Raw genomic sequence first — 17014 nt, 5'->3', positions numbered from 1 at the left:
GACATTATATTTGGTAGCAGAGAAGACTTTGAATGTCTTGAAACATTTTAGTGTTGTAGCATGGTGAAGCCAGATCGGTGAGCATTGATAAATAGACTGTATAGTATTTCAGCAAGTTTGGCTGGGCATTTGGAGGTGGGATGTGCAGTGTATAGCAAAAAGATAACCATGATTAGAGGAGAAAGAATGATCAAGTTGAGGTCGAAATTTGAATATACAAGGGAGAGTATCCATAGTGTAAAAATTCTGCTTTTCTCTACTCCCTGCAGAGAAATGATGACCATGGAAATCAGTTCCTTTTCATTCTTATATTTTTTGTAGTCTCAGAAAAATGGTCAGTTACTCAGGTTTTCTCTCCCGAAGTTTCTCTCTTCATTTTTTTCCGGTAGCTTCCCCCACTAGCTCTTTATCCCTGGCCCCTCTCCTAAGTTCCAGTCATGAATTTTTTAATAGCCTGATAGAACTCTTTGTTTCATGGCTCCTCAAATTCAGTATGTCCAATTGAATTAATCATTTTCTTTTCAGACTGACATAATTGATCAGTATCTCTGTGTTCCATTGAGAAACCCTTCCAGTCCCTGAGGGCCTACCTCCCTGGGTCTCCATTGTTTCCTTTGCCTCTCTTCCCCACCCCATTCTTGCTCCTGGTCTCAATCCCTGCTTTGTAGGTTCAGGTTCACAGTGCTACATTTTGAAAGATTATGTCCCTAAATATATTTGAATTAATTTGGTCCATCTCATTCAATATGGTATTATCCAAAAAATCATTTCTTTTTGACATTGTATTCATTATATGAAAAACAGTAAAAAAAAAAAAAAATGTTTGTCTAAAAATGGTAGATAAAAGATTTTATTTATGTACCTTCTGTCAGTATAATATATAGTCCATAATTGTACATGTGAAATTCTTCTGGTAGTAAGATTTGTATATAATAGTGTGTGTGTGTGTGTGTGTGTGTATAGATAAAATGCCATACTCAACAGTGTCCCTATTTCTCTGAAACTAATGTATTTATAGAAACAAAATGTGTATTCTATGTTGGTTTCCTATTATTTTGGAAATTAATATAATTATAAACCCAATTTCATTAACTTAAATTTGTTGATTTAAATATAAATGACATAATTGATTTTAACTTTTGAATTGTATTTTAAAGATTAATAACACTTTTTAAAGTAAATCTATTGTAACATGATAAGGAAGTTAAAAGTTTATTTGGACTCCTCTTTGTTTTAAAATACATTATTCATGCAGAAAAACCTTATTTTGTGTCTTAATAGTTCATAGTTTAGTGGAAAGTAGTATAATTATTGCTAGATTGTCAACTTTGAGGTTGAATTCTAATAAACACCCACAGCAAAAATTTTGAGATGCCATCTTGCTTCTGAATTATTAAAGACACCCACATTAGTACTTAGCCTTAGAGAAAGTAGCCTGTTAGGTACACACATCTTTAGTTTTCTTTTAATAGAAATGGGAATAGAAAGTCTCTCTTCATTATTATAGGTATTGAATTTTCTTGCAGGTTATATAATAATTTAAACTGTTATTTTATAACGGAAGAGCATTAAATATCCTAGAGTGAAATCTAAGGAACTTCTGGCTATTTTAAAGGTAATTGAGTTAAAAGGCAGACATTTTTGTTCTTGTTTTATTTGGATAATGGAACAGTTGAGTCATCAGTTCTCTTTTGGGGGCAAGGCTTGGGGAACTCATCAGTGATGTCCTACTGTCTAGAACGTAAACGGCGGTGGAGATAAAGCCAAAGTGGGGTGCTGAGCTACCAGGCCCCTGATTACATTTTTCCTGTTTGTACATGTTTCTAACATGTTTAGCTGTTACTGGTTTATGTCAAATTCTACCTGAGAAAGAGGGCTAAAAATAGGCAGATACATTGACTGAAATGAGGAGTAACAGTCTGCAGTCTGATAGAGAAGAGGTGAGAAAGATGAAAAGATGTAGTCATTGCAACAAGTACTTCATGGTCTAGCAATTCTATATGTATACCCAGGATAAATAAAAAACACATGTAGCTCAGTAGTTAAGAATCTGCCTGCCAATGTAAGAGACGCAGGTTCAATCCCTGGGTTGGGAAGATCCCCTGGAGAAGGAAATGGCAACCCACTCCAGTATCTTTGCCTGGGAAGTCCCATGCACAGAGAAGCCTGGCAGGCTGTAGTCCATGGGGTCGCAAAAGAGTTGGACAGAACTTAGCGACTAAACAACAGCAGGTCTTGGTTGACAGCACTTTGAAAAACCAACAGCAACAATGCATTTGAATCTGCTTGGCTAGCAGAAGTCAAAGGAAAAAAGGAAGTTTGTATTATTACATACATTTCACTCTGTTGTAACACAAAACTTGCTTCAGCTCATTTTTGTGAGAAAAATTATATTCAGAATTCAGTAGAGTGTGTAACTACTGAAAATGATTCTTAAAAGGAACTATGGACAGGGAAAGAGAATATAAAGAACAGAAACTAAGAATTATAGAATCAGACGTGAAACATAAAAGCCTTAGAGGGAAACACTTGTGAAAATGCACTGTGTCAACCAGTTCATGTCTGAATCTGAGAAAAGTCAGGCAAGAGTGAAGAGCACTGAATGAAGTACTGAGTAAAGACAGCAGTTAGGAGTGAACCTTGGGGTCAACAGAGTCCCACTATCAGCAACTGTACAGAGAAAAGCGTTCATTGGTTCCAAAGAGGAGTTTGACAGTGTTAACACTGAAATTTCAGATATGGGTTGGATGCATCCGGGCAATATGAAGTTGAGACTAGAGAGACAAGGTCTGAATTGACCCACCTGGCTAGCCTATACTTAGCAAATAGTATTCTTTGTGTTCTTGGGATACCACCAAAATGTAATTAAAATTTGAAATTATTAAAATGGATTTGATGTCACAATAAGATTTACAGGTTTAAAACTCAATGATTAAGGTTTTCTTCCACTTTATTGATTTACATTTTCGATCCCTGGGTTGGGAAGATCCCCTGGAGAAGGGAAAGGCTACCCACTCCAGTATTCTGGCCTGGAGAATTCATGGACTGTATAGTCCATGGGGTCGCAAAGAGTCGGTCACAACTGAGTGACTTTCACTTTCAGGTAAAATATTTAGAAACTCTTGGTTCTTGGAATTCTGTACTGTGCCCTCCTTAAACATGGTTAAGTGTGTTTAGTGATGATTGTTTTATCAAGTGGTTTTAAATGTTAAATAACTCTTAAGCATAATTCACATTTCCTCTTATGAACAGGAACCTTTTGAGGATGGCTTTGCAAATGGAGAAGAAAGCACGCCAACCAGAGAGGCTGTGGTCACATACACTGCGGAAAGTAAAGGAGTCGTGAAGTTTGGCTGGATTAAGGGTGTACTAGTATGTACCTATAGACCTAATTTTAGAGTCACATATTTCTGTTTATTAGAAAGTCTTCCTAGTATTATCATTAATTCTCAAATAATGTTTTCTCTTCCTAAAACAGTTTTATCTGGTTTTTAAGGAGAACCAAATTAATAACTTATACCTCCTTTTCTTCTGGGTATTAAATTGGGTAAAGGAAATATGCTTATTCATTTAATTGAATTATACTTGGTTACCTCTGAATTATATTATATAACCTCTTATGAATCTCACATATTGTCACTTCTCAGAAATTAAGTATGAAGCTGTTACATTGATGGGAGCAGCAGGATCAAGGATGCTGGGCAGGCAGCATCGCTGAAATGTGCCTGCTTCCTTTCCTGCTACCAGATTGTCTTTTGAAGAGAAATGTGTAGAAGTTAAGCAGCAGAATATAGGAGAAATATTTATGTTGAGATCACATCAGTAGACAGGTTTAGGTAACTAAGGTTCAGATTTACTTTTTTTTTTTTTTTCCCTGTGTTTGAATAGGCTCTAAGGATCTAACTAGAGTAGACAGTCTGAGACTCTGGAAGTGCTAAATTAGAGTTGTGTTGACATTTAGGGGAGTAGAGGGAAAGTTCCAGTTCTAGCCATAGTTTTATTGTCTAATTGGTAGAATGCTTTTATGCTCTGGGTTGTATTGTTTGCCTAGTCTTAGATTTTAGCATTTCAGAAGACTATACTATGTATGAGCATAATAAATAAAAGTAAAAATAAGTTGGGGATACTGTCTTACGAAGAGTTTTGGTTTCTGAAACGTGTCAATAGTTAGCATTTGAATTGACAAATATTACAGAATTATTTAAGGCTACTTAGAAATTATGAAATGAGGATGTTATTAAGGAGTAAGTTAAAAATTAAACTTACTTGGTTTGAAAAGGCGGAACATACACTGCTCTTCTTTAGGGCTGAAGTCTTGAAATATTCCTTGTATCTTTCTTGTTCATTTGCTTCTGCTGCTTCAGATAATTTGTGTGTGTGTGTGTGTGTATGTAAAATATATACACACTCATATATTACATCATACTTATACTTTAGTTAGCTCACATTGAAGCTCTCACTAAAGTTCTTTTTAAAAATATCTGTTAAAATCTTCGGATAAGAGATTTAAAATGACTTTCTGTAGTTTTAAAAGTATGTTATCCAGCTGTTGGCTAGTTGAGCATTTACTGTGTATTGTATTTAATTACTTTTCACCTGTGACTTGGCTCTTCCTCTTCTAGGTACGTTGTATGTTAAACATTTGGGGAGTGATGCTCTTTATTAGATTGTCATGGATTGTGGGTCAAGCTGGAATAGGTGAGTGAATTTACATACTGTTGATTCATTTGAGAATGAGTAGGGGAAGTAACTGAGTTCATAAAATTCAATAAAGTTCATAAAATTCATAAAATTCAACTGAGTTCATAAAATTCTAAAGTTCATAAAATTCAATCAGTTAGAATCATTCTAAGCTACATTCTCCTTTGTGTCAGACAGTTGTCTTAATGTCCCTTTTTCTAATTCTGGATTTGATCTAAAATGGGTTAAAAGTAAGATAATTTGTAAGTTATAATGTTAATTCAATATACTTAGACTCATCAGTTCTAGATGTGGCAGATTTAAATGAGACTACAGGTATTCTCAAGTTCTCTTTTCTCTTTCCCTGAAGGTCTGTCAGTCATTGTAATAGCAATGGCCACTGTCGTGACAACTATCACAGGATTGTCTACATCAGCAATAGCTACTAATGGGTTTGTACGAGGAGGTAAATTCAGTCTTTTCAGATCATCGTCATTGAATTACTGACACTAAATAAACAGATTTAAAAATATTTCTATTTTTTACCTTAAAAACAACATTTTGGGTTCTGTATAGGCAAGAAAGTTGCTGTTGAGCACTTCTGAAGTAGATTTTGAATATAAAATTTTAAATTGATCCATACACAAACATGTATGCTTCAAATTGTTCAGGTGTTCAGGTGTCTGGTAGCAAGAATGGAGCTTCTAACTGGGTTTCTTCTCCGTTGAGGCACCCTTTGTTACCTCCTCCCAGGATTTCGCCCTTGGATTAGTGTTGTGCAGCCTGCATTTGGTCAGTATTATACAGGTGTCACCTCGTTCCTCCCCACTGAAGGAAATGTTCCTCATGGTCTTAAGAGCTTGTGTAAGTTAAACCTGAATCCATACCCTCAAATCCAGCTCTCTTCTGAGGGTACCCTGAGGCCTGTTGTATTGGAGCCCACAAGATCTGCCTTGTAAGGTTTTACTCTTGCCAGGAAGAATACCCAAGACAGCAGGAGAATGGTTTTGGGACCCCTGAGAACAAGAAGAAAAGAAGTCCATTTTCCAAAGCAGAACTCATCATTCAGCTGGAGGGGAAGATGCTGAGAGGAAGAAGAGAAGATGTGTACCAGCTCCTATAAATTTGTCATAGCAGATCAACTGAGGAGGGCATCTGCCTGTTCCATCTGCCTCAACCATTTTGCAGATCTGTATTTAACGTTACATACATACAACTTCTGCTTTATCTGTATTAGTACTTGGGGAAAGAACCAGATTCAGCTTTTCATTTTTCCCCAGTCTCTTCATATATCTTATGTTTCAGAGGATTCAGATCACTGTAGCCCTAGCGGAAGCTGGTAGCTCATATCAGTACAGTTATGACTGTGTGTTGGCTGTTTTATGTGTACATGAAGTTGGGGTCTAAGATGTGGGTATGCCCGAGAGTTAATCAGGCAATGCTGAGAGGTTCTTGGTTGCTTGTCAACTAGGTGCCCCATGCTTCATTTCATTCTGCTACTATTAGGGAATGGAAGTAGAAGGAGAAATGGATGCAGTATTAGTTATTTGAGAGGATCAGCAAATCATCATCGACTTTCTCCTTGTCTTCAGCCCTTCAAATCTAGGTTGTGAGCCTCAAGGGGATTGGGGCACAGACCCACTGTCAGCACAAACCCCAGACTGTTCTCTATGGGAGTTCAAACTTCTGGAAAGTATAGATTTTCCTGCATTGTGACTAAAAAACCACTTCATGCAGTACTACCAGTAGTTTTTATATATTTTTACAAATACTTCAGAGACTTGTATCTAATCTTCTGTCCTGGGACATGGACAAAGTATGAGAATGTGGAATGCATGAAGCTGTGTCCCAAAAAAGTACCATGTTGCAGTTTTGTCTGACTTCCCTCAAAATGATAAGTCAGTTTACAGAGTAAACTAAAACTATAGGGAAAAACACACACACACACACATATAAATATATATATATAAACATAATATATATATATAAAACATATATATATGGAATTATATAATTTGAAATTCTTATGTTACCACTTATTCTTAAATGACAAAGTAAATATGTTTGCTGAGATAATGAAACCTATAGGAAAAGAGAAGCCGTTAATTTAAAGAAATGACCAAATACTTTGAAGCTTTACTAGAAGGCATTGATTTTTCATTTAGATCAGTCAATGATGTTAGAAACCTAGTTGATCTTTTATAGAATATAAGTGAGCTGCATTATCTGCAGTTAAAGTTCCTGTAGATTCTTGCAATGAATGTAAACTCCTGTCTCCTCTATATATGCTTCATAGACTTTGAGATCCCTAACAGAATTTATTTTGGTTTCTTGGTTAAACAGTATTACCACATGGGAAAAAGTGGATATAGGTATAAAACTGGTGAGATTACATTTTATTCTGTATTCATGATTCTAAATTAAAAATACCAGTATGAATCATACAGTTTATCCCCAAAGAGTGTATTTCTTAGCTCTCTCCACAAAAATCACCTGTCACGGATGGTCAGCCCAGTACCAGGGAGCACCCCTAGTGCCCACATTGTGTATTTTCATTCCAAGGAACCAGGGGACCTTGGAGAAATTACTGATTCCATATCCGGGTAGGAAATGTACTAGACAAGTCTAGACATCTTTTCTCATCAGTAAGTAAAGAAGATAACAAAGGCTATTGTTTCATGTTAAAAGGACTGAGGAGCCAACTTGAAAAAGCTAATACTTTGGATAGTTTGAACAGGAGTACTACTAATTATAACTGATTTAAATGAAAGCATAATATAAGATAAAATCCCTAGCTTCACAGACATCACACAAACATACAAAATCTCATTTTTACCTTTGTAGAATGCTAGAGAACTAATTTATTTTGAAAACTGATAAAGAATCTAGTGTGAATCAGGTTTTTTGAATGAAAATTTCCCTACCTCAACTCAGTATAAGAAAGAAATGAATAAGAGATTTATCCTTTAGGAAATTATTCTACAAAATAAGTGAAGAAGAAAAAGAAATTGGTTCTTACAATTCTGTAAATGCTTTACTTAATAAGAGCACCTGTGAAGTACTGAATGTGATGTGCCTATAGCTCCAGGAAGCATAGAATAGGCAGGGAAAAGAGGACTTACAAATGAGACTATAGGATGACAGCAGCAAATGCCAGACTGGGAATCTCTCTGGAACAAGGAATCCTTGTTCAATAAAATTTTGCAGGGAGCAAAAAGATAGAGAGGGGCTTATGGTTTAAAACAAACTTTCAGACTTGCTTCGTGTATAGATGGGGTTATCTTTCAGTATTGTGGGGCCAGGGGTGCCTACACTGAATGCCCTCTATCCCAGTCACTGAGGACTTAATTTTGACTTCTTCCTTGAAAGGGCTGCATAATGGGAGATCAGGGGAACTGGAACTATCTAGAAGGTCAGGGTGCAAAGAGTTAGGTAGAGATGCAATGGGAATAGCAATATCTGCATTGGATGCCCTCTAGCCCAATCACTGAGGCTTGAAAGTTGACTATTAAGGGAATTAACAAGAAAATATTTTACTCAAAATATTGCTGATTGTGGTTGCTCTGTTTAATAATTTCATTTTCAAGAGCCCTCTTTTAAACTTGAGCATGTAGTAATTAATATAAACTACTTTGAGGTAGTGTTTGACAGTTTAATTTGTTTTATCTTGGTTCTTAATTATAATATGTATTTTTCTATATTAATACTGAATAATATTTTATTCTCATTTTATAAGGTGTGTGCTTCCAACTCCACGGAAGTGTGTGAAATGTGTTTTGTTCTTTATGCCACAGGAGAGATTTAATGTTACTAAGTAAGATCATGGCATCTGGTCCCATCACTTCATGGCAAATAGATAGGGAAACAGTGGAAACAGTGTCAGACTTTATTTTTCTGGGCTCCAAAATCACTGCAGATGGTGACTGCAGCCATGAAGTTAAAAGATACTTACTCCTTGGAAGGAAAGTTATGACCAACCTAGATAGCATATTGAAAAGCAGAGACATTAGTTTGCCAACAAAGGTCCGTCTAGTCAAGGCTATGGTTTTTCCAGTGGTCATGTATGGATGTGAGAGTTGGACGTGAAGAAAGCTGAGTGCCGAAGAATTGATGCTTTTGAACTGTGGTGTTGGAGAAGACTCTTGAGAGTCCCTTGGACTGCAAGGAGATCCAACCAGTCCATTCTGAAGGAGATGAGCCCTGGGATTTCTTTGGAAGGAATGATGCTAAAGCTGAAACTCCAGTACTTTGGCCACCTCATGTAAAGAGTTGACTCATTGGAAAAGACTCTGATGCTGGGAAGGATTGGGGGCAGGAGGAGAAGGGGATGACAGAGGATGAGATGGCTGGATGGCATCACTGACTCGATGGACGTGAGTCTGAGTGAACTCCGGGAGTTGGTGATGGACAGGGAGGCCTGGTGCTCTGCAATTCACGGGGTCGTAAAGAGTCGGACATGACTGAGTGACTGAACTGAACTAAAGTAGCCTTTACACTGACTTTAACAGTACCTTTTAGAGATTTAAACAGGTAGAATCTAGAGAAGTGTAGTTTTTTAAAAAATAGAAATTAACTGTCAACTTGTAAAGAAATGTGCTGTTCTGTGCTTAGTCGCTCAGTCGTGTTCAAGTCTTTGTGACCCCATGGACTGCAGACAGCCAGCCTCCTCTTGTCCATGGGAATTCTCCAGGCAAGAATACTGGAGTGGGTTGCCATGCCTTCCACCAGGGGATCTTCTCAACCCAGGGATCGAACCCAGGTCTCCCGCATTGCAGGCAGATTCTTTACCGAGTGAGCCACCAGGGAAGCCCAAGGATACTGGTGTGGGTAGCCTATCCCTTCTCTAGGGGATCTTCTCGAACCAGGAATTGAACTGGGGTCTCCTGCATTGCAGGTGGATTCTTTACCAGCTGAGCTACCAGGGAAGCCCTGTAAAGAAGTATAATGGTGTCTGATTATGAAGTCTAGGATAAAAGTAATACGGAAACATTCAGGGGAAGAAAAAGAGTTAAAACTTAGAAAATGCAAGGTTTTTAGTTTCAGTCTTGATTGGAATATAGTAATAATGGGAGGAGGGTACTATTTGAAGCTATTAGTGGCAAGTTAGAGAACCATCTCCTCAGTCCTCTATTTCCACGGAGTAGAACTAGCACCGCCAACTAGCTGATGGAGTCCCCTCTTTCCTTCTCCTCTGGCATACTCCCTGCCCTAGCCATATACACATGCAGCCCAGAACTCTTTCCCATCCTGCAAATCCTGCCAGTGTTCTTGAAAGCTCCTATTTTACAGAATTTACAGATTCTGCAACTCAGATGGTGCTGGCCAGCTTCTACTGTCACTCAGATCTGCGTTTCCTAGATTTCACAGGCCAGAGTTTCTTCTGTCCACAGACAATCTCTGAATATCAACTCATTATGAAATAGAGGACAACCACAGGCAGCCTTTTATAATATGGAGATGTGAATTCTGGATTTTGATTTATAGTGTATTATATGAACTGAGCAATAGAAGGGAACAGTTCTTCAACCACTGTGTGGTTTGGAGCATAAAAACAGAGGTCAGTACACTTTCAAATAAAAGCCCAGACTACATCAAATTTCTGAGAGGTAGTTCTGAGAATCTAAAATCAGTAGAAACCTACCTATGTGACTAAGATCAAATTTTTATATTCCTTGTATTTCAGTTCATCAACAGATAATTGTTGAGTATGGGTTTTAGATTTTTAACTATGAACAGGCTCACATTATGTGAGACAGAGATTATGTTTCTCCCCGCTGCTGTCACTCCCCTCCACCCCCGCTTAGATAGCCACTTGTCTAGCTCCATTTGTCAACAAACTATCTACTCCATACTGAATTAGTTTTGGTGCTGTTGTTGAAAACCGAATTTTCTGTGTATTGTCTTTATTGTATCCTGTTCCATTGATTCGTTTATTCTTATACCAGTTATTCCAAGACTACCCTGTTTTGATTGCTTAGCTTTATAAGTTCTAAGTCTTAAAACTTTGTTCTTTTTCAAAATTGTTTTGACTCTTCTAGGTTCTTTGTATTGCCATGTAAAATTTTTGAATTGGCAGTATCAATTTCTCTGAAGACAGAAAACCTTGCTGGGACTTTGGGATTTCACTCTTAACATTTTTGCCGGGGAAGAATGGTCATGTTAACAATATTGACTCTTCCAGTCTCTAAACATGGTGTATCTTTCTGTTTATTTAGATCTTTGTTTCTGTCAGCAGTGTTGTATATTTTTCAGTATAGAGATCTTGCATGTTTTGTTCAATGTATCCCTCAGTCATGTTTTTCATCTGGTAGATGGTAATTGTAAATTTCATTTTCCAAATTTTTTAATGACTGTGTGTAGAAACGCAGTAGACTTACGTGTCTTGGTTCTGTGACTTTGCTAAAGATAAAGTCGTCATCTGTGAACAGACATGGTTTATACTTTCTTTTCAATCTTTAGTGTTTTCTTCTCTCCCTCTCTTTTTCCTTCTCCTTCTATTTTGTCAGCCTGTTGAAATAGATAGGACCTTCAGTACCATGGTAAAGAAGCAGTGAGGATAAACATCCTTGTGGTGTTGCCAGTTTTAGGGGGACTGAGTTGAATATATCACTATTAAGATGTTAACTGTGGAGTTCTAGAAGATGTAATTTGTCAGATTGAGACAGTTCTATTTCTAGATTGCTGGTAGTATTTATCATGAATGAATGTTGGATTTTGTTACACTTTTTCTACATCTGTTGAAATGGTTATGTGGTTTTTTTCTCTTATTCTGTTATTATCAAAATTATATGGTATTTTGAATCTCAGTAACCTCGCATTCGTGGCATAAACTCCACAAAGATCAAAGATATATTTGGTCAAAAAAATATTATGGTTTCTGCTACTTTTTACTTGCTAACATTTTGTTAACGACTTTTGAATCTATGATCATGAGAAATATTTGTCTAAAATTTTCTTTTTTTGTCATAATCTGTGTCAGGTTTTGGTATTAGGATTAAGTTCAACTCATAAAGGGTGTTGGCTAGTACTGGTTCTTCCTCAATTTTCTGAAAGAGTTTTTGTAAAACTGATCTTATTTCTTTCTCACTGCTGAAGCTCCCTGGGCCTGTGGTTCTGTGTGTGTGTGTGTGTGTGTGTGTGTGTTTCAAATTTAATTTCTTAGGAGTATTTCAATTTACTGTTCTTGCAATAGTTCTGACAACTTTTTCAAAGAATTTGTCCATTTTCACCTTAATTGATTTTTCTTTATAGTTTTCTGCAACTGTGGTATTAACTTTTTTTTTTTCCCCCTACATTGGGCTTTCCTTTTTTTCTGTTTTCTTAAGGTAGAAGCTTAGGTAATTGATTTCATATTATTTATTTACTTTTAGTAGAAGTGTCTTTTTTTTTAATATTAGTACTTAAAGCTGTAATTCCTGCTTTAGGTTTATCCCACTAATTTTGATAGGTTCTCTTTTCATTATTGTTCAGTTCAAAATACTTTTTAATTTCCCTTGTGATTTGTTCTTTTACTAGTGGGTTACTTAAAAATATGTTGCATAATTTAAAACATATTCAGGTGAAGTCCATACATTTAATTCAGCACTGTTATCAGTAATGCTATGTCATTTCAGTTCTTTGAAATATATAGTGACTTGTTTTATGGCCAGTAATCATATAGCTGTTGATTAACCTAGTCAGAGTTTTGGTTATTGATTTGAAATCTACTTAGAGCTGCAGGGACATGTATCCCCAAATCAATATGTAGTAATAATGGAACCCAGTGTATAGTATTGTATTACTTAGCATCTCTGGTGTCTGTTTCATTGGTGTTTTCTACACTTAGAAGACAGGGCATTTTACAGCCAAATTTTGAGAGTTCATGAGGATATCTTTTCCATATCGACTTTCTGTGTTTGCTTGAACAACAGATTTTTTTTGTAAATAAAATAGTTTTTCTATTGTTGCCTTTTAATTCATAATTTTTTTATACTCTTCAGCTTGTTCAATGATAATAAAATGTCTTATTTAATTTTACATACTGTACTGAATAAGCACTCAGAGAGACTTGAGTTTAAGCCCATTTCTTCCCTTACTATATGTGTGACTGTGGTCAAGTTACTTAACCTCTGTAAGCCTGAATTTTCACATATGTAAAATGGGAATGATAATCGTACAGTTGTCCCTTGAATAACACATAGGTAAGAGATGCTGATGACCCCTACGCAGTTGAAAATCCTTGTATAACTTTTGAGTTCCCCAAAACTTAACTATGGATTACTATTGACCAGAAGCCTTGTAGGTAACATAAACCATTGATTAACAGATATTTGTGTATATGTATTATATACTGTATTCTTACAGTAAAGTAAACCAGAGAGAATAAAATGTTATTAAGAAAATTCTAGTGAGGAAAAAGTACATTTACAGTACTGTACTGATGCCATACGTTTTACATCATCTTTTTACAAGATTAATCATTTGTTAATACCTGCATTAATATTGTCTTATATGTTACAAAACACTATTTGTGTTACATGTATTACTAACACTAGAGATAAAATGAAAAGATGCACTTTGCTGTACACCTGAAAGTAAGACATCATGCAAATCAACTATATTCCAACAGAAGTTTTTTTAAAATGTGAGAAATTATAAACATTTAACAAATGGAAAGATAATGTGAAAAGTGGAATTTATATTTATTTACTGGTATACCAATTCACACATTGAAAACAAAGAGGCAGAAATATGATTGCTTTATTGTAGCCTAGTATAATGATAGGAGAAGGCAATGGCACCCCACTCCAGTACGATTGCCTGGAAAATCCCATGGACGGAGGAGCCTGGTAGGCTGCCGTCCATGGGGTCGCTAGGAGTCTGGCATGACTGAACGACTTCAGTTTCACTTTTCACTTTCATGCATTGGAGAAGGAAATGGCAACCCACTCCAGTGTTCTTGCCTGGAGAATCCCAGGGACGGGGGAGCCTGGTGGGCTGCCATCTATGGGGTCGCACAGAGTCGGACACAACTCAAGCGACTTAGCAGCAGCAGCAGCAGTATAATGATATGATTGTATCATGGTAGCCTAGCCTCTGCACTAATGAGTGAATCCTTGTACAATTTTTATGGCATACAGTATTATAGTCATATTCATAGTATAGTATTATAAACACTGTTACATTTTTAAAAAACCACTTATCTGCGATGATGTGCAGTTTCTCTAATTACCAGAGAGGGAGGGACAGAGCACAGCTTGTTTTGTATGTTAATTCTCTGAGCAGTTAATGTATTAGAAAGAAAATTAACATATTAATTTCATATTAGGTATCATTTACCTTAAACCTATGTAAAGATAGACTAGTGTCCACATACATTTTATGTATTAATGACATACCTAACTTGTTCTTAATTTTTTCTGTATTTCTATACCATGTGATTCATGTGTGAGTTTTTTCAAATTATCACAGATCTCCAAAAAAATTTTCAGTATATTTATTGAAAAAATCCACATATAAGTGGACCTGCGCATTTCACACCTGTGTTGTTCAAGAGTCAATTGTACTTGCTAGAATTAAGTAAAATGTGTAATTTTACTTAATTACAAAATAAACATTTTATTTTAAGGTGTGTATCACTCTGTGTTGATTAGTAAATAGACCAGCCTTTCAGAGCAGTAGATCTTTTATACTATTTTGTTGCTAAGGAAAAAAAGGGAGGGGGAGAAAGTTCTTAAAACTGGTTGCCTCAAGGACACAGGAGTAGAAATGAGAATAGGGCAGAGTACTGTTGCTTTTCATCAGGAATTTATAGGAAGATGAGCGGATGCTTTTAAAATATTCTTCATGTCTAACTTTTTATTTTCATTAAAAAAAATAAAATATTTTAAAAAGTAATAAAACTAGGTCCTAGGTTTTAAGTTTAGGTATCCCAATTAGTAGAAGATTTTTAAATAGTTCTGAAATGTCAGAATTTGTTACTTATATTCATTATTTCCCTTCCAGTTACCTTTACCAATGTTAAATACATCTGAAGATATATATTTTTTCTTATTAGTAATAGACTTGAAATTTCAGAAAATCAAAACTTTAAACACATAACAACTGAATTCTGTGCTTTTATAGGTTCTCTTGGTGTATTTCTCTGTCTAAAGAATATTATCAACTATTGAAATACATGAGTGGCTGACTGATTTCAGTTAACCTTTTATTGTGACTTAATTGTCCTATCAATTAAGTCAGGATAAATAATACTTGTCTTAATTCATTATTGATATTGAGATTAAATGACATGTTCATTAACTATAGGCTGTGATAATTATGATATTCTAGGGATTTTCTGTGTGATTAATTATGTGATTTAATATCTTTAACTTTAGCTCTTTGACATAAAAATTGTCATTATATGTAAGTCCATTAGAATTTTTAGTGTTCAAAAGTATTTGGGGAAATTTTTTTTCATTTTATCTCATTTTAAAAAATGAGACTAATACTAAATGAATCTTCAGAATTTTAAAGACGGTAAAAATTATTAATTGGTAAAGTGAATTACTAAGAAAGTTTTTTTTTAATTGGCCTGTAGTTATTTTACAGTGTTGTATCTGTGCCTGCTGTACTGTAATGAGGAAGTTTTTGTGGATAGGTTTAAAGTATAGAATATTTTGAGAAACTTGATCAAATTAACCCCAAAACCTATTACAGGTATTTTCAAAATAAAGTTTGCATATTTAGCAATTTATTAAATTGTAGAATCTGTTGTTGCATTTGTCTTCATTATATGGTTTTAAGACTTTCTTAAGGCAGAAAGTGAAGAGAAACTAAAGAGCCTCTTTATTGAAAGTGAGAGAGTGAAAAAGCTGGCTTAAACTCAACATTCAGAAAACGAAGATCATGGCATCTGGTCCCATCACTTCATGGCAAATAGATGGGGAAACAATGGAAACAATGACAGACTTTATTTTCTTGGGTTCCAAAATCACTGCAGATGGTGACTGCAGCCATGAAATTAAAAGATGCTTGCTCCTTGGAAGAAAAGCTATGACAAAGCTAGACAGCATATTAAAGAGCAGAGACTTTACTTTGCCAGCAAAGGTCCATCTAGTCAAAGCTATGGTTTTTCCAGTAGTCACGTATGGATGTGAGAGTTGGACCATAAAGAAGGCTAAGCGCCAAAGAATAGATGCTTTTGAACTGTGGCATTGGAGAAGACTCTTGAGAGTCCCTTGGAGAGCAAGGAGATCAAACCAGTCAATCCTAAAGGAAGTCGATCTTGAATATTCATTAGAAGGACTATGCTGAAGCTCCAGTACTTTGACCACCTGATGTGAAGAGCTGACTCATTAGAAAAGACCCTGATGCTGGGAAAGATTGAAGGCAGAAGAAGAAGGGGACAACAGAGAATGAGATGGGGTTGGATGGCCTCACCGACTCAGTGGACATGAGTTTGAGCAAGCTCCGGGAGATGGTAAAGGACAGGGAAGCCTGATGTGCTGCAGTCCATGGGGTCGCAAAGAGTCAGACACAACTGAGCGACTGATCAATAAAAAGAATAGAATGTCTCATCAGTGTCTAGAAAAATGTACATAACTTAATGTAACTTCAGTACTATCAAAACTAAGTTTTGATTATGACCTAGAAACCAAAAATAAATTAGAAATTTAGGGGAGCTTTTAGAGACTTTAGATAAGTATACACTGACTCAGAATCAAAATACTGATTTAAGTTAGAAAAATACTTGCTTCATGATGATAGCTTGTTTAATGGCTTTGTCTACTCTGCCATTTAGGCAGGATTTATAATATAAGTATAAACATATAATATGAATTATATTAAATGCAATATGAATTTATTAATAAATTAATATAAATTAAGTTTTATTACAATAAAACTGGGCTTCCCTTGTGGCTCAGCTGGTAAAGAATCCACTTGCAATGTGGGAGACCTGGGTTCAATTCCTGGGTTGGGAAGATCCCTTGAAGAAGGGAAAGGCTACCCACTCCAGTATTCTGGCCTGGAGATTCCATGGACTGTATAGTACATGGGGTTGCAAAGAGTGGGACACGACTGAGTGACTTTCACTCACTCATGTAATAAAACTATGTCTCTTCAGGATGTCAGTATGTGCTGTTCATTAAGTTTCTTGTGATACCTTCATTTTTCTTTAGTATTCACATTCAGCAAATTACCACACTAAGTAACTGAAATCATGTCAATTATCATTTTAAGTGTTATTTAAGATTAACATATTCCTTAGAAAATCATTGGGAAATGATGTCTCTGAATATGAGGAGGAGGCTGTTGCCATTTTAATCTAAGCTTTGGAAAAGAAAGAAGGGATTTAAATAGCAGGATGATT

General features: G+C 35.8%; 1 protein-coding gene across 1 annotated transcript in view; it reads left to right on the top strand.

Moving 5' to 3' along the window:
* Positions 1-17014, top strand: part of SLC12A2 (solute carrier family 12 member 2) — a 93650-nt gene that overhangs the window by 22309 nt on the left and 54327 nt on the right. The window contains exons 2-4 of the mRNA XM_086410497.1: positions 3253-3372; positions 4623-4698; positions 5051-5146. Of these exons, the coding sequence (XP_086266623.1) occupies positions 3253-3372; positions 4623-4698; positions 5051-5146 (292 nt within the window). The remainder of the gene's footprint in view (positions 1-3252; positions 3373-4622; positions 4699-5050; positions 5147-17014) is intronic.

Source organism: Bos grunniens, chromosome 7 (genome assembly GCF_055505025.1).
Source record: "Bos grunniens cultivar Pamir isolate PY7600 chromosome 7, Bosgru_T2T1.0, whole genome shotgun sequence".
Classification (NCBI taxonomy): domain Eukaryota; kingdom Metazoa; phylum Chordata; class Mammalia; order Artiodactyla; family Bovidae; genus Bos; species Bos grunniens.
Note: the sequence above shows the minus strand (reverse complement) of the source record. Positions and strands in the feature narration are given on the sequence as shown.